Source organism: Lynx canadensis, chromosome D1 (genome assembly GCF_007474595.2).
Source record: "Lynx canadensis isolate LIC74 chromosome D1, mLynCan4.pri.v2, whole genome shotgun sequence".
Classification (NCBI taxonomy): Eukaryota; Metazoa; Chordata; class Mammalia; order Carnivora; family Felidae; genus Lynx; species Lynx canadensis.
The window spans coordinates 106,731,661-106,746,747 of NC_044312.2; the positions used below are offsets into that span (position 1 = coordinate 106,731,661).

General features: G+C 51.8%; 5 protein-coding genes and 1 non-coding gene across 10 annotated transcripts; 3 read left to right on the top strand and 3 right to left on the bottom strand.

Moving 5' to 3' along the window:
* Positions 1 to 4: 4 nt before the first annotated feature.
* CSKMT (citrate synthase lysine methyltransferase) lies at positions 5 to 1,561 on the top strand. 5 transcript variants are annotated; one of them, XM_030331922.1, is made up of 4 exons: positions 5 to 104; positions 382 to 471; positions 565 to 706; positions 891 to 1,561. In XM_030331922.1, exons 3-4 carry the CDS (start codon positions 631 to 633, stop codon positions 1,544 to 1,546), a joined length of 732 nt encoding a protein of 243 aa, XP_030187782.1. In that variant the 5' UTR covers positions 5 to 104; positions 382 to 471; positions 565 to 630; the 3' UTR covers positions 1,547 to 1,561. The 5 variants fall into 5 exon arrangements, with proteins under 5 accessions (XP_030187782.1, XP_030187781.1, XP_030187785.1 ...); XM_030331921.1 differs by having other exon boundaries at positions 5 to 96; XM_030331925.1 differs by having other exon boundaries at positions 5 to 96; positions 565 to 697.
* On the top strand, positions 158 to 305 carry LOC115526629. Its single transcript, XR_003972678.1, has one exon. It is a non-coding gene; the product is annotated as a small nucleolar RNA SNORA57 (small nucleolar RNA).
* A 404-nt stretch (positions 1,562 to 1,965) lies between the features above and the next one.
* LBHD1 (LBH domain containing 1) lies at positions 1,966 to 4,212 on the bottom strand. Its single transcript, XM_032595092.1, is given in 4 exon segments — positions 1,966 to 1,970; positions 2,061 to 2,288; positions 3,200 to 3,365; positions 3,367 to 4,212. Coding segments are annotated over 4 exon segments (621 nt in total). The 5' UTR covers positions 3,589 to 4,212.
* A 542-nt stretch (positions 4,213 to 4,754) lies between these two features.
* On the top strand, positions 4,755 to 5,439 carry LOC115525033 (ubiquinol-cytochrome-c reductase complex assembly factor 3). The gene is made up of 2 exons (XM_030331929.1): positions 4,755 to 4,932; positions 5,024 to 5,439. The coding sequence occupies exons 1-2, from the start codon at positions 4,813 to 4,815 to the stop codon at positions 5,171 to 5,173; spliced, it is 270 nt and encodes an 89-aa protein (XP_030187789.1). The 5' UTR covers positions 4,755 to 4,812; the 3' UTR covers positions 5,174 to 5,439.
* A 2,164-nt stretch (positions 5,440 to 7,603) lies between these two features.
* On the bottom strand, positions 7,604 to 10,232 carry UBXN1 (UBX domain protein 1). The gene is made up of 10 exons (XM_030331920.1): positions 10,168 to 10,232; positions 9,973 to 10,060; positions 9,780 to 9,833; positions 9,585 to 9,691; positions 9,432 to 9,501; positions 9,001 to 9,192; positions 8,855 to 8,906; positions 8,600 to 8,713; positions 7,913 to 8,105; positions 7,604 to 7,746 (listed from the first exon to the last, which is right to left on the bottom strand). The coding sequence occupies exons 2-10, from the start codon at positions 10,029 to 10,031 to the stop codon at positions 7,697 to 7,699; spliced, it is 891 nt and encodes a 296-aa protein (XP_030187780.1). The 5' UTR covers positions 10,032 to 10,060; positions 10,168 to 10,232; the 3' UTR covers positions 7,604 to 7,696.
* Positions 10,233 to 12,244: 2,012 nt separating this feature from the next.
* Positions 12,245 to 15,078, bottom strand: LRRN4CL (LRRN4 C-terminal like). The gene is made up of 2 exons (XM_030331927.1): positions 14,319 to 15,078; positions 12,245 to 13,730 (listed from the first exon to the last, which is right to left on the bottom strand). Exon 2 carries the CDS (start codon positions 13,723 to 13,725, stop codon positions 13,003 to 13,005), a length of 723 nt encoding a protein of 240 aa, XP_030187787.1. The 5' UTR covers positions 13,726 to 13,730; positions 14,319 to 15,078; the 3' UTR covers positions 12,245 to 13,002.
* Between the last annotated feature and the right edge of the window lie 9 nt (positions 15,079 to 15,087).

Here is a 15,087-nt window from a genome sequence, read left to right on the forward strand (position 1 = left end):
CCTCCGCGAGCCAATCGCAGCCCAGGGGCGGGTACTGAGGGTATATAAAGCAACTCGGCGGCGTCCTGGATCTCTCCCGGGACGGCGAAAAAGTAGGTGCGTAGGTAGGTTTCGGAGCTACGAGGCCCGGCAGGGGTTCTGGGCGGGGCCTGCGCACCCTCCTTTTCTTGGCGGGGGCCGGGTGTACGGTCCCGGCCCCCGTAATGTACGGAGGCAGAGGGAAAGGGCTCTGGCCCCTCGGCGTCATGTCTTCGGTGCCCGCGGCTTCCGGTCCGCGGGTTCTATCCTCAACCGCCGGGACACCGGCTCCAAGGAGCCCAGCGGAACCGAGGTTCTGCAGGCTCCTCCTTGGGGTGCTCACGACTTCTCCTTTTATTTCAGGTTTGGGGAGCCGCCCCTGGAACCGGAGCTGTCGTGTCCCCCTCCTCTTTTAATTTACCGTTGCCAACAATAAAGGCCTTTCCTGCCGTAGTAAGTGTGTGTCCGCGTTTTTTCCATGGTTGTCATTAGGCTGTTCGCGTTATCCCACAAAGCGGAATTTGCAACCTTTCTCTTGGACCTCAGGCTCCTTCGGGAGTGCGGGCGACATTTCGCAGAAGGTTCTCTGGCCGACCTTGCCGGGATCTCCAGATGGCCGCGCTGCGAGCAACTCTCCACGTGGCGACCCTGGCGGCTGGGGCGCGCCGAGCTTTGTTGGGTAGGGAAGGTAGGCAGAGTGGGAGGGCAAGGCGGGTTCTTAGTGACCCTAATCCCTGAAATTGTGATTCTTTAAACCCCAGGGTATATTGCACCGGTTTTTTTGTTTTGTTTTGGTTTTTGGTTTTTTTTTTTGCAACAATCTGATGAAACTTGGGCGCTGGGTGACACATGTGCCCCACTCGTGTCCACAGGCTCCCTGGCTGGTAACTGCCTGGCCCACCGTCGCCTCTGGGATAAGCTCCACAGCGGTCCCCGAGTCGGCAGCGTCCCCACGTTCGACTGGTTCTTTGGGTATGAGGAAGCCCAGGGGTTCCTACTGCCGCTGCTGCAGGAGGCACGGGCTGCCTATCCACTGCGGGTGTTGGACGTGGGCTGTGGGACCTCCAGCCTATGTACAGGTCTCTACACCAAGTGTCCAATTCCCGTGGATGTGCTGGGGGTGGACTTCTCTCCTGTGGCTGTGGCCCACATGAACAGCCTCCTGGAAGGTGGCCAAGACCAAATACCCCTGTACCCTGGGCACCCTGCCTCTCGACTACAGTTCATACAGGCTGATGCCCAGAACCTGGAGCCCGTGGCTCCCTCAGGCTCCTTCCAGCTAGTGCTGGATAAGGGCACCTGGGATGCTGTTGCCCGGGGTGGTCTGCCTGGGGCTTACCAGCTTCTGTCAGAATGCCTAAGGGTCCTAAGCCCCCGGGGGACCCTGATTCAGTTCTCCGATGAGGACCCTGATGTGCGGCTACCCTGCCTGGAGCAAGGGTCCCAAGGCTGGACTGTGACTGTGCAGGAGCTAGGCCCTTTCAGGGGCATCCCCTACTTTGCTTACTTGGTTCAAATCTCTCATTAAAGACTTTAGTTCTAACTCTAGTTTTTCTGTTGGGTGAGGAAAGAGGTGAAGAGAATTTTTTTCTTCTTTGTATGATGGCTGGGAAGTGAGGATCTTAGGGCTGGCCTCCATATTTTCTAGCCACGTGCACATATTTTTGAATGTCTCCATGCCCCAGTTTACACCTCGGCAAGGTAGGAATAATAATAGGTGGAGTTGGGATTACATACAATGTCAGGTGAAACATTTAGCACTTAGCAATGCCAGGCACAAGATGAGTGCTAACTAGAGAAGGCTTCTAACCCCTCCTAACTGGAATACCTATGGGCACAGATAGAGTTTCTGGGGGTTTTTTGTTTAAAGAGAGGAGTTCTTAATCCAAATCCCAGCACTGACTGACTGATGTGAGCCAGTGGCCCAACCTCTAAGCCTCAGTGTCCTCAACCTGTGAAAAGGGGAAGATTGATAGGACAGCCAGAAGGGCCTCCTAACAAACTTCACTGAAATGTTGAAGGAGAGAGAACAGATAACTTACCCTCAAAGCTCCTGGGAGGCAGGAGGTGTGAATATTCCACAAAGCAGCTTCTACACACATGGGAGCCTGTTGCTGGGTTCCAGAGAGGACAGGGGTTGGAGGCTTCCTGATACTCTGTGTCCTCAGGAATCCAGGAGACCTCTTGTTCTACCTGTTCCTGTCCCCAGCTGAGTTCTGGGTTAAAGGTTCTTAAGGGAGATCTGGGGTCCAGTGGGCTCCAAGTCCAGCCTGGGGGAGAGGAGAGTTGAAGAGCCCATTAAAAGTTGAAAAGTATTCCTGGGGGCGTTTGGGTGGCTTAGTAGGTTAAGTGTCCTACTTCGCCTCAGGTCATGATATCAGGTCCTTGAGTTTGACCCTCACTTCAGCTCTGTGCTGACAGCTCAGAGCCCGGATCCTGCTTCAGATTGTGTCTCCCTCTCTGCCCCTCCCATGCTCACGCTCTGTCTCCCTCTCTAAAAAATAAACATTAATTAAAAATGAAAAGTATTCCTGATACATTACTGACTTTTTGAAAGATGAAGCAAATTAGTTTGATGTTTTTTTCTTTTGCTTATAAAAAAGTAATACAGCAATTGTAATTAAGAGCCTAATTTCATGGCCTCAGTTTTCTCATGAGGATAAAAGGGTCTCCCCCACTGAGTTCTGAAAATCATGAGATAAAAGTGTTCAGCACAGTGCCTGGCACACTGTAAGTCCTAATAAATAAGCTTTTATAACAGTATCAGACATGGGGAAAATTCTGGAAGAAAAGGCATCCAAAATGTAACCTCTCTGGGTAGTCGATTTGGGATAATTTTACTACATTCCCCCCCACACACACAACAAATGATGTAAATATTTTAAAACATTTAAGTTTTAGAATATTTTAAAAACAATGTATTTTAAAATATTAAGTATATTTTAAAAATAATTAAAAGGCATCACCCATCTGACATTACAACTTCCCTCTAACGTTCAACTTTGCCAAACACTTTGACTTCTCTCTCCAGCTCTCTGTTATTCTTCACTACATGAACTAAACACCTACTGTGTGCCTGGTACTGCTTAATGCAGGGGACACAACTGAGTTTTCCATCTGGGCCCTGCCCAGAAGAACATCCAGGTCGCAACGGCCCCACTGAAGCAGCCGCCTCCCTCACCTGCCTCTTCACTTTGGTCCTGGAAGAAGACCTGGGCCTCCTCTTCCTCATCAGTGAGCAGCAGCAGCTCCTCTTGTGGCCAACCCAGCTCCCCGCTCTCTTCACTCCCCTCAGAAGCTTCCACCACGATGGAGGGCAGGCGAGTCTTTTGAGAGACCACCTGAATCAGGATAAGCAGGGTGCTTGGACCAAACTGGAAGATGAGTCAGCAGCAAGACACAGGGGAGGGGAGTACTAACCTGAACATCCTGGTGACCTTCAACCCTGCCAATTTCTCCTCTGTCCATCCACAGGGGGCTGGTCAGCCTAGGACTTTCTGGGTGCTGGGAGGAGCCTGGGCTATCTCTAGGCCAAGGCCCATCCTCGCTGCTCCCTGGCACAAGGGCCATGGGTTCTAATTCTTAGAGGGCAGAGTGGTTGAACTCAAAGTGGAGTACCCCTACTCAGACACTCCACAGACTGCTCCTTTAATCCTTGGAGCCTGGCCCCTAATCACTTCTGAGAAGAGAATGACAAGCTAGGAGATTATGGGCCTTCCAGGGGAGGGGAAAATCCCAAGAGATGGGATAGGAGCTTTATGTCTCACTCCCCAGTGTCACTGGGAAAGGCAGGAGGGTAGGAGTCAACAAGGGCATCTGGATTAAAGCCCTGGGAGTGAAGAGCTTTGCAAACAAACTTGGAATTTCCTGATTCCTTTGCTCACTGGGTCTCCCAATTTGACATGTTTCTTTGTGTCTTAATGAATATTTATAGGGTGTTTACTATTTACCAGTAACTGTTTTTAAATGCTTTATATATCAACTCATTTAATTATCCTAAATCTATGAGAAAGATACGGTCATTAGCCCTATTTTCTGATGCAGAAGCTGAGGCACAAAGAACTTAAATGATTTGCCCAGAGTCACACAACTAAAAGGTGCTTTCTTCTCCAAACTAGAACTCGGTATGTTACTCCAAACCCAGAGTTTTCATGCCAGGGGTGGGGTGGGGGAGCCAAGGGTTTCCCATGATGAAAACAAAACAAAACAAATTTACTTTCAATACGTTAACTTAACAAGTAAAATAAAGAAAAATAATAACATATGTATACCTTTCCCCCCACCCAGTACATTTGGCTTTGAGTTTTTGTTCAGAAGTTGAGATTTGGAGTGGATCAATAGACTGATGTTAAGTATCTGGATGTCCGGTATGTGCTGTACTGAAAAACCACAAGTTATTGTAGGAAACTACAGAGCACAGCCCTAGCCCTGTATCGACCAGGAAATTTCGGAACTGGGCAGCCGTAAAACCCACAGCAACCATGAAGACACGCACTCCGACACGCACGCTCCCTTTAGCTATCCCACTCTGGACTTCATGGCAATGGGTCCGGTGCTTGGCCCTCAAGTCCAACGCTTTTGGACGCGCTCAAGCTTCCCAGTTAAAACCAGTCTTTTAACACCCAGGTGCTCTAGATTCGAAGGTTTCGCTGATGAGGCCCTCTAGCCCGGCCCCATCTCTATGGTTTTCTCCGTGGGCCGCTCTAGCCTGCGCGGGGAGCAGTGAGACGTCGTGGCTCGCCTTCTAGGCTGCGGGAGGCCCCGGAGAGCGCCTCGCTGGTCGCGCGGTCGGCCATGGAGACCTTGCGCAAAGCGCTGATCGTGGGTGCCCTTCTGGGCGCCGGGGCTGGCGTGGGCTCCGCGCTCTTTGTCCTCGTGGCTCCGGGAGAGCAGCGGAAGCAGGAGATGCTGAAGGTGGGGGCGACTGGAAGTCCGACGTGGGGTGGGCGGGCGGAGAGCCCCCGGGCTGGGGGTCAGGACTGCGAACCTCCCTTCCCGCCCGCAGGAGATGCCCGAGCAAGACCCGCGGCGCAGGGAGGAGGCGGTCAGGACCAAAGAGTTAGTGCTAGCCACTCTGCAGGAGGCAGCGGCCACGCAAGAGAACGTGGCCTGGAGGAAGAACTGGATGGGCGGCGGCGGCGGGAAGTCAGCGTGAGCTGGGACTTCCATCGTGGGCACTGGGACCTTGCTCCCGCGCAAGAGTCGGAGGCGGCCTTTCTCCTCCGTACGCCCAGCGGGGAGACCCGATTGAGGATGCCGCGCCCAGGCCTCCCTGAGGCCCTGGGAGCCGCTGCAGGGTGAGCACGTCCCCTATCAAAAGATGCACTGACTGCACTTTAACATCCTACGTCGCGGGCGGGGGCGTCGGATATGGTGAACCCGAAGGAACCAATAAATCACGTTCCTCCGTCCAGTCTGTGAGCCCTGCAGTCTGGCGCCTCTAAATGTCTAGAGTGTTCTGGGGGGCCCGTGCTGGGGAAGCGGATGACTGTGGCTCCCATGTGCCCCGCAGCGACCAAAACACAATGTCATGTGGTTGTTCAAGTGTACTTTTGATAACCAAGTGACATTCTCGAAATCAGAACTAATGCTGGAAAATCCTGTAGCAATTGGTGCCCATGGAGGACACTTTGGGTTTCCTGTCCTGTGAGGTTGGAGAGGGGCTTCTAGCATTTAACATAAGCTATGATGCTTTCTGGGGCTATTGAACTTTTGGAGGTCAATCTGCTAGGAGTGAAAGGAGCATGCGTTCAGTAAGACAGATCTTGATGAAAGTCCTGCATGTTACAAAACCTCTTGGAGCCTCAGTCCTGTTACATAAAAGGTGATAATTATCTTGAGGATTGTTGGGAAAAAATTAACTTAGAAATGTAAAGTGCAGTGCTTGGCACAGAGCAGCCTTTGATATAGGTAGTGGGGTTTTTCTCCTTCCAGGTTTTCACTGTAGTAGTCTGTAATCCCCGAATCCAGTCATGGGATTTCTTGGGAATCTCTGAAGGAGCGAGATAATTTCCCTGTGGTCTGCCTCACATCCGGTGGTTCCAAAGAAGATAGCAATTGAAGGGGAGGGGGGAAAGCTTGCTTTTATTTATTATTTATGAGAGTGTGTTATTTATTTTTGAGAGAGAGAGATACGGAGTGCAAGCGGGGGAAGGGCAGAGAGAGAGGGAGACACAGAATCCAAAGCAGGCTCCAGGCTCTGAGCTGACGGCACAGAGCCCAATGCAGGGATCAAACCCACGAACTGCGAGATCATGACCTGAGCCGAAGTCAGACACTTAACCAACTGAGTCACCCAGGCTTCCTCAAGAGAGAGAGAATCGTAAGCAGCTTCCACGCTCAGCATGGAGCCCCACACAGGTTTCAAGCCCAAGAACCTGGGATCATGACCTGAGCTGAAATCAAGAGTGGGATGCTCAACGGACTGAGCCACCCAGGTACCCCTGCTTTTATTTAAATAAAGCCAGGACAATAAATAAAGCTTGGTTAACACTGAGGTGTAAACCCAGATGGTGCACTGGTGCTGTTTTCACCCGATGGATGAAGTCCTAAGCTAAATGCACTTGTTATGTGTGATCTTTGGTTTAACTGTGGCCTCTTTCTAGCAGGGGAATGAGAGGGAAAAGGTCAGCAGCTGTTTGAGGGAGTACGAGGATGAGAGTGGCAGTGAGAGGCTATGATGAAGGAACTTGGGAGGTTCAGAGCCTGAGCCCTAGAGTCAAGCTCCTCAGGTGGGTTGGTTTCCGTAAGTCACATGCTTCGGTGTCCCAGTCTCTAAAATGAGATAATTGGGGGCACCTGGCAGGCTTGGTAGGCAGAAAGAGACCACGACATTCAGTCTCAGGGTTGTGAGTTCAAGCCTCACACTGGGTGTAGAGATTAAATAAAAACTTTTATACAAATAAAGATGGCATAACTGTACCAACCCCAGATAACTGCCTTCGTATCTCTGTTAACACATATATTTATTTTGAGAGAGAGCGAGCAAGCACGAGTTGAGGAGATGCAGAGAGGGAGAGAGAATCCCAAGCAGGTTCCATGCTGTCTGCACAGAGCCTGATGTGGGGCCTGAACCCATGAACCGTGAGATCATGACCTGAGCTGAAGTCAGACGCTTAACTGACTGAGCCACCCAGGTGCCCCCAAAATTACTCTTTAATAGCTAATACTTACTGGGAACTTATTAAGTGCCAGGGAACTACACTAAAGCACCTGTATCAGCGTTATGTAATACCCATAACAATGAATTAACAGGTACTATCATCCTTATTTTACAGGAAGCAACTAGGCTGGCTTCAAGAAGTCAAGGGGGGGGGGGTGCCAAAAAAAAAAAAAAGGCAGGCACATAAGTAAGGATCTCAGGCTTATGCACTACCTTACCCATAGGAGCAAATTGTGCTGCTCGTCGTATTCTACCCCCAACACTTCTCTTAACTTCCCAAAAAGAAAGATCCGGAGATTGTAATCAAGTTTCTGTATGGAAACTGAAGATGAAAAATAAGGTCTGTTTTAAATGCCTTCCCTGTAACTTCTCCCTCTGCCTCAGTTTTGTCCCTCCCAGCCACTCAGGAAGGAGTCAGGCACATACAGAACTCAGAGGGTCTATTTATTAGGAAGGAGATGTCAGTGCTCTATCAAACATGAAGATGTCAGAGAGGGATGGTGGGATAAAGGCCTCTCAGCTGGGACATTTCTTGGCCACAATGAGGACAGCAGAAGGCACAAGTCCTAAAGATGGGAGAAAACAGCTTTGACCTCAAAGATCCTTGCTCTTTGCCCCCCAAAATTTCTGGCTTCATACCATCTCCACAAAGTCTCTTCCCCTGGCATTCCTTCCTTTCTCAGGCATCCCCTCCCCTCCCCCAAGTCCTGTTTCTGATCGCACGTGTCATACCCAGCTCCTGCAGAGGCCGTTCCATGTCAGCCTCTGAGAAGGCCCGCCGGGGGAAGCCACTGAGCAACTGCACGGGGTCCTGGTCCCCTCCAGGCTCTTCTCCTCGGTGGAGCTCCACATAGAGCCTCACAGCTGCCAGCTGTTCCCGTGCCCGGAACGTCTGGGTCAGTGAGGTCCCATCTGGCAGCCTGACCTAGAGGGCAAGCGTGAAACAGTATTATGAGCGTCAGAACTGAGTGAGGTGCTCAAGGAAAAGAAGAGTTGCAAAGTTGGCTCCTGCTTCCTGTTAGACTGGGCCGGCGTAATTACTCTTCAAAGCACCTCATGAACAACCACTTATGCTGTGGTTTACTAAGCACTGAAGAGAGCCAGCTTCCTCACATTTTAACAAAGACAAGATCATCCAAAAACCTCTAGATAAACACCACGTCATGCAAGTTGCTGTGTAATAAACGAAATGAAAACATGATCAACTAAAAAGGTAATTGCTGAGTAAGAGGGAAGTATGGATTTAAATAAGACTGGAGCAAGTGAAATGCGATATCTTTCCTAAGAGTAGAGGAGGTAGGATTTCAAAAGTCACTTACAAAGAAGGGAGAGGTTTGGCAAAGGGAACATAACTGAAAAAAGCTCTGAGCCAGGTAGACAAAGGGGTCCCAGAAGCAAGACAGGAATTAGAATCAGTACCTGTATGCGACACTGGTCATATTCCCGCTTGGTGGGAGGCTCCTGGCTGGGAGAGGAGGGAACAGGGCCTGGCTCTGTTGGTGGTGACGGCCGAGAACCCACGCTACCACCATACTGGAGGACAAAGGAAAACACTGATCAGGCTCACCCACTCTTAAGAGAAACACACTACGCCCATCCTTTTCCTCTGAAGCTAGAAAAGGGTTTCTACTAGCCTACCTACTTCATGACCCCAGTGTCTTCCCAATCACCTACCTTCTTGGCTCTCTCTGCTTTGTCTCTTTCAATCTTTTCTCGGACTCTTTGTCTGGAATGCAGACAAGAAGAAAGTAGGTCGGACACTGACAAAGCAAATCTAGATTCCTTTCTCCTCTCGTATCCAATATCCCCATCACCCAGACCTGGCTGCTAACTCTTCAGCCTTTTCCCTCCTCCGCTCTTCAGCAGCCCGGCGCATCTCATCTTCCTGTAGCCGCTGTCGGGCAGCTGATAACTCTTGCCCTTGTTTCCTGCGCTGCCGTTCCCGTTCTAATGCCTCTCGCTCCTCTCTTTCTTCCCGCTCCCGCTGCTTCTGGGCCACCAGCTCCAACATCCTGTGTGGCAGAAAGGAAAGAGCTCAAGAGAAATGGACACAGATTGGGAAGGTGAGTTCATAACGGATTCAAAATGAAATCAGGGAACACGCGTCCCAAAAGAGGTGAGAGAAACAAAGAGGAAGCCGCCAAGGAAGGACGGAGGGAACACGGAAAGTTTCAGGTTCTTTGATCAGACTTGTGCATCATGGAAAAGTGGAAGGTGACCCTCAGAAATGTGACATTGTTCGTGACTATACCTTTTAGTCTGTTCCTGTCTCTCCTCTTCACTCAAAACGGGTTTGCCTTCTCCGGCGTTAGAGCTGGTTCCTACAAACAAGCAATCAGTGTTACTGGCCGTTCATGCTCCTGGAGCTCTCGTGAATAATCACACTGTGTCCCTCAGTCAGGACCTTCAGGGCCGCCTGGCTCCGAGGAGGTGGGTTCCCGTCCCAGGACGTGTCCAAGGGGGGTCGGTAGAGGCTCGTCTACATCGGGGTCGTCTTCGTGCTCCATCAACCTGGCAGGGGAAGTCGGGAGGGACGTTAACAATGAGGCTGCCCCTTCCAGCAGTCCCCAGTCCCCTGCCACCGGGTCTGAGCGCTCACCAGTCCATTGCAGCCTCGATGCCCTGGTTCCCCGTGAGGGCCAGAGCCTTCTCCCTGGGGGCAGAAACACCGTGAATAGCGCCCGCGAGCCATGGTGCGGGTCAGGCTGGGGCGTGGAGCCTGAGACCAGGCTGGGGGAAAGGCGCAGACAGGTCCGCGATCCCCGCGGGCCAGGGTTAGGGGGCTCCCTTACGCGCGTCCCCTAGGGAAGCCCATCTCGATGAGACTCTCCAGAGCCGTCAGCTCCGCCATGGCGCCACCACCGCCGCTTCCGCGGGGACCTGGAGGAGGGCGAGAAGGAGGGCGCAGGAAGGTCAGCGCTGGGGCGCCCCCGAGCCGCCGCACGGTGCCGCCCCCCGACGTCCCAGCCGGGCGTTCTCTTACTTACCTGGCTCTAGACCCGCCGCGGACACTGACGAGAAGAAAGCCGAGGGGAAGCGGAAGTGCCCGGATCTGTTTGGGTCACGTGGGGGCGGACGTGGACGGGTGCCGCCGAGAGCCAGAAAACACAGGCCCGGCCCGGCTGCCCGGGCCCCGTGAGGGCGGGGAAGGGCGGCGCATCCGAGGTCGCTGACGGGGGAGGCGATACCCCCTCCCCCCCCAGACTGGGACGCCGGCAGCGGTGGGGAAGAAGGGTGGTGAGGCTTTGAAACCCAAGGGCGGAATGAGGCAAGCTCTGAGCGCAACCAATTGGAAAGTTACTTGGCTTGTTGATCGGGAGCCATAGACATGTTCCTACTCTTTGACCCACTCATCCTCTCCGGGGAATTGAGCCATCCTCCGCTCGCCTGCCAGAGGGATCTTTTGCAAAACATAACTCCGTGATCCTGTCATCACCTCCCTGCTTAAATGTTCTCCATGACACTCCAGTCACTTAGAACGAAACAAGTGCTTAGTAGTCTGGCTTCCTCCGTTTTTTGTTCTTGTTGTTGTTTGTTTAGAGGCCTCTGTAAAGTGAGAATAACAACAATAAGCCCTTCCCTTAGGTACCTGGCAGGAGTGCGCTGTGTAAATGTTGGTAGTGCGCAGCGTCATCTCCCACCACTTGCTGGTAATTTGTGCAGATTGCAAAACAGGCCGTCTTGCTTTTCCAGGCGCCTGCACCTACGAGTCCCTCCGCCTGGGATGTCCTGCCTCTTTGGTGGGACTGGTTAATTCCCAATTTTCAGACTGGACCCCAGGTTTGCTTTCTAAGGGAATCCTGCTTTGAGCAACCCCCATCCACCTCCCAGCTCCAGTATTTACCCCCTTAAGCATTTATTCCCCTGTGTAGTCCTCGTTGATTACTTAGCCCTACACCGCTAGGCCCAGGCTGTTAGATCCATTAAGGTAAACTCACTTTGAATGTTTATAAGGAGGCAGAGTCATACTAAGTTACTAACATTGATAGTATATGCCCTGGACTTTTATAGAATTAATGTATATTTAATCATCACAACAATCTATATGATTATACTACTACTAGTCACAGGGAACACACACAGAAAAAATGTCATAAAGCTGGTAAATCGCTAAGCTAGGATCCAAACCCATGCAGTATGCATTCACTACACCACTATGCTATGTTGCCTCTCCATAGTGGAGGGAACATCAGCTTTGGAGCTGGGCATCCTAACTCCTTACCTGTAGCCTCAAACCGTTTAGAACCTCAAATTTCTCATCTCCTCAAAGGGGACACTGTCTTTTGTAATAATTGCGGTGAAGAGTAAGTAAGAATGCTTGCAAAGCACGTCTTGAATAAGGAGAGAGTGGGTCCTCGTTATTTGTAAATGAATAAATGCTGAGGAAATACAGGAAGCAAATTAAAAAAGGGACAAAGTATTCACTACAGTGTGGCAAGTGCATTATAGATAACAAATGTATTCTAAATTTATCCTAGAGGTCCAGTAATTTTTTTTAATCCATAATTATATAGGACTGTGTTCTTTTATCTACTTCCAGGTCAGTACCCTATAGAAATGCAAACATGTGAGGATACACAGAGACATCACAACAAACACTGAAGACAAATGTTCCATTAAAGGGTGACAACTTCTGTCAGTTAAGGAGCATCGTCCTATGGAAAGTTATGCAGCCTTTGACATAACTAAGGGAGGTTACAATTTGCCACAAATCATGGAACATTGTGGAACATTATCCGTCATCCCTTTAGTGAATAAAGAAAACATTTGCACTGAACAAAGCACTGCTCTGCTAGGGGGTGATTACCTCCCGAGAAAAAGGGGAACTTTCCTTTATATTCTTCAGTAGTGCTTGAAACTCATAGAAATGTTATTTCTATAATTAAAAGTTATAAGACCAGCAAAAACGAGGATTATACTCTGTAGCCATCCCAGACTTTTCTACATCCAGTTAAGTGAAAGAGAAATTCGAAAATACACACTACTCTGGGGGGAAAAAGGACACACGACGCTGAAAAATAGGTGTGTGGACAGGGAAATGAAAAGGATCATGAAAAATGCAAATGTCTTCCTTTAACATATCCTTTAATGTTGGTACAGTGGATGTGCAATAAACACAAATTGAGGGGAAATGGGGGACATCCCTTGGATTTGGGGGTCCCAGACAACAGCTCAGGCAGGTCCCTCTTTCCATCCCGTGTCAGCCATTCACTTTCACCCACTTCAGACACAGGTGAATTCTGACCCCGGTGTGCCCATCTTTGATATCTAAACAAAAGGCAACAGGGGGAATAGCCTTGCCCCAAACTCCCATCCTGCAGCAGCTTGTTCTCAAAATCCCATTGAGGCCACCAGTGCGCCAGAGCCCTTTTGAGGATGTATGACAGGGGTTGCGATTGGCTAACTACAGCCAACAGGTCTAATGTGGGCCGGGGCCTGATTCCTCAGACCCATGAGCTAAGAATAGTTTCTCCATTTTTACACTGTCGCACGGCTAAGGAAGTACCTATGCAATACCTTTGCTTTGGTCCTCTGGACCTGCAAAGCCTAAATCATTTACTATCTGGTCCTTTAAGTAAAAAGTTCCCAATGCCTTCTGCTCCGTTCCAAACCTCGGCCTGGAGCAGGACAGAAAGTCTGGGACCTGAACAAGCTCTCAGGTTGAGCACTGAGACTCAGCTGGGGCCCGAGTGCCTGGCCACCGACTCTGCTGTCCAGGCTGCTCAGGGCAGCAGTGGGAACCGCCTCCTCCCAGGGAGCCCAGGCCGAGCTCTGCTCCCTAAGCCTGGGCTCCGCTGGGCCTGAGAGGCCCCCAGGCTGCTTCAGAGCCCTGCTGTGGGTCGGGAGGTCACCCGGCGGCGGGGGCAGCCCCAGCGCTCTCGCAGGCAGAAATGCCAGACCAGAGCAGAGCAGCTCAGCAGGGCCAGCACTGTGCCCACCCCGATAGCCACGTGGACCAGGGTAAGCGGTCTGGGGGGCACGGCCAGCCTCCTGCAGGGCCCGAAGGGAGGGCCACCCACCTCCTCGAGGCCCTCCCCTCCTGCCTGCGGCAAGCTGCTTTCTCCAGCCCCATTTGCAGCCACCACGCAAACGACGTAAGCGCCCCCGGACTTCAGGCCCTTCAGTTCTGCTCTGCGGACAGTAGAGTTGAGGGGGGGACCCTTCTGGGGAGCCTCGTTGCCCTCCCATAGCAGCAGCCAGTATTGGTGGACCGGAGAGAAGGGGGCGCACCAGTGCACCACTGCGCTGCCATCCTCGGCCACCACGTGCACCTCTCCCAGGCGCGGAGGGTCCGGCGGCTGCGTGGGGCTGGAGAGCCCAGGGCACAGGCAGGCCCTGGGTCCAGCCCTCTGCAGCTCCTTGCACGGCACCTGCAGGTGACGGCAATGGTCATAGTCACAGGGGACGGCCCGCAAAGGAGGCCGTGGCCGGGGTGTCTCATCTTTGTCCTCTTCCTTAAGGTCTTGAGGGGCCAAGGACTGCGTTCTGGGAACCAAGGAGAAGGTGACAGCCAGGAGCCACAGAAGACAGGGAGAGCCCAGCATGGGGCCTGCAAGGGAAGGAGGTGGATAGGTCAAGACTGCCCAGACGCCATGCCTTCTAGGGCCCTTCCCTCAACAAAATCTCCGGGGACGGGGAACACAGCTGGGGGCCAGGAGGAGACCAAGAGAGAGGAGGAAAGGAGACTGACACTCTTAATTTGTCAACCAACTTCTGAACAGGCGAGATGTACTTGGTTTTGGGCAAAAAAAAAAAAAAAAAAAAAAAAAAAACAAAAAAAACCCCAAATGTAGTCTGACACATGGGTGTGTGTCCAGCCATGTGTGAAGTACCAGAAACAGTTAATGAATAAGCAAAGTGCTGGAGGGGAAAAGAAGAGGAAATGATTTATTCAGCCTGGGGAAGAAAGGTGGAATATTTCCCAGTTGCCACCCAGAGAAAAGATCTAAGTAAAACAATCATCGGTGGGAGACAGACATAAAAACCCAAAAGGAGACCGAAATGAGAGAGGAGAGGGAACAGAAGGGGAAACTAAGGACCTTGGAACCCTCTCCACCTGTCAAGGGAGTTCCAGTCCCTGCCTGCTCCCCCCCCCCCACCTCCCACCACTCTTCCCTGGCCCCCAGCAGCCCCTCACCGGTGGGTGGGTCTTGCGGCCGCTCAAATCTTCAAGCAGATGTCTTTGGGTCTGAGGCTGAGCCCCCAGGCGCACAGGCTGCGCAGTCAGGTTTTGTCAGTGTCTTCTCTTCAATTTCAATTCTCTTTTGGCTCGAAGCTTTTATACCCTTCAACTATGATGTCACCACGTAGCCCCCCTCCCCCGGCCCCCCCTCTATCCCCGTGAATGCCAAGAAGCGGGCTGGTCCCTTCAGAGGGCCTGAGTCACGGGGCCAGGGAAGGGGGTGGGGGGGAGCCACATGCAGCTGTTTCATCTGGAGGCCGGGATGCCTGGGTTCTGAAAGGGGATTGGAATGTGGAAAGCAGCCAGGAGCTGAGAATCAAAAGGCTGAAGTTATGTGGAGGGGTGAGGAGGGGAGCATGAAACAGAGGGCCACCTGGCTGGAATCAGAGAGGAAAACAGCTGTGGGCAGCATGGGGCCTGGGCTACAAAATGCTGTTTCGGTAAAAATCATACCACATCCATGGCAGTCATTTCCTGTCTTCTGCCTCCCAATGGACGGAGAAAGGGAGGGGTGCACAGGCCAGAATGATGTAGCCCAGCTCTCCAGACCCGCCCTACATGATCCCCCTCCCCAGAGGGAGATGAAAGAATCACGTGGATGGAGTGGGCAGGATAGGTTTTCTCTCCTTGGACTTCCTAGGTTTGTGAACGGGAACAGCTGTACCCAAAACAGTCCAGGGCCTGGAGGCCTTCCCCACCGGCAGCCCCCAACAAGACAACCTCC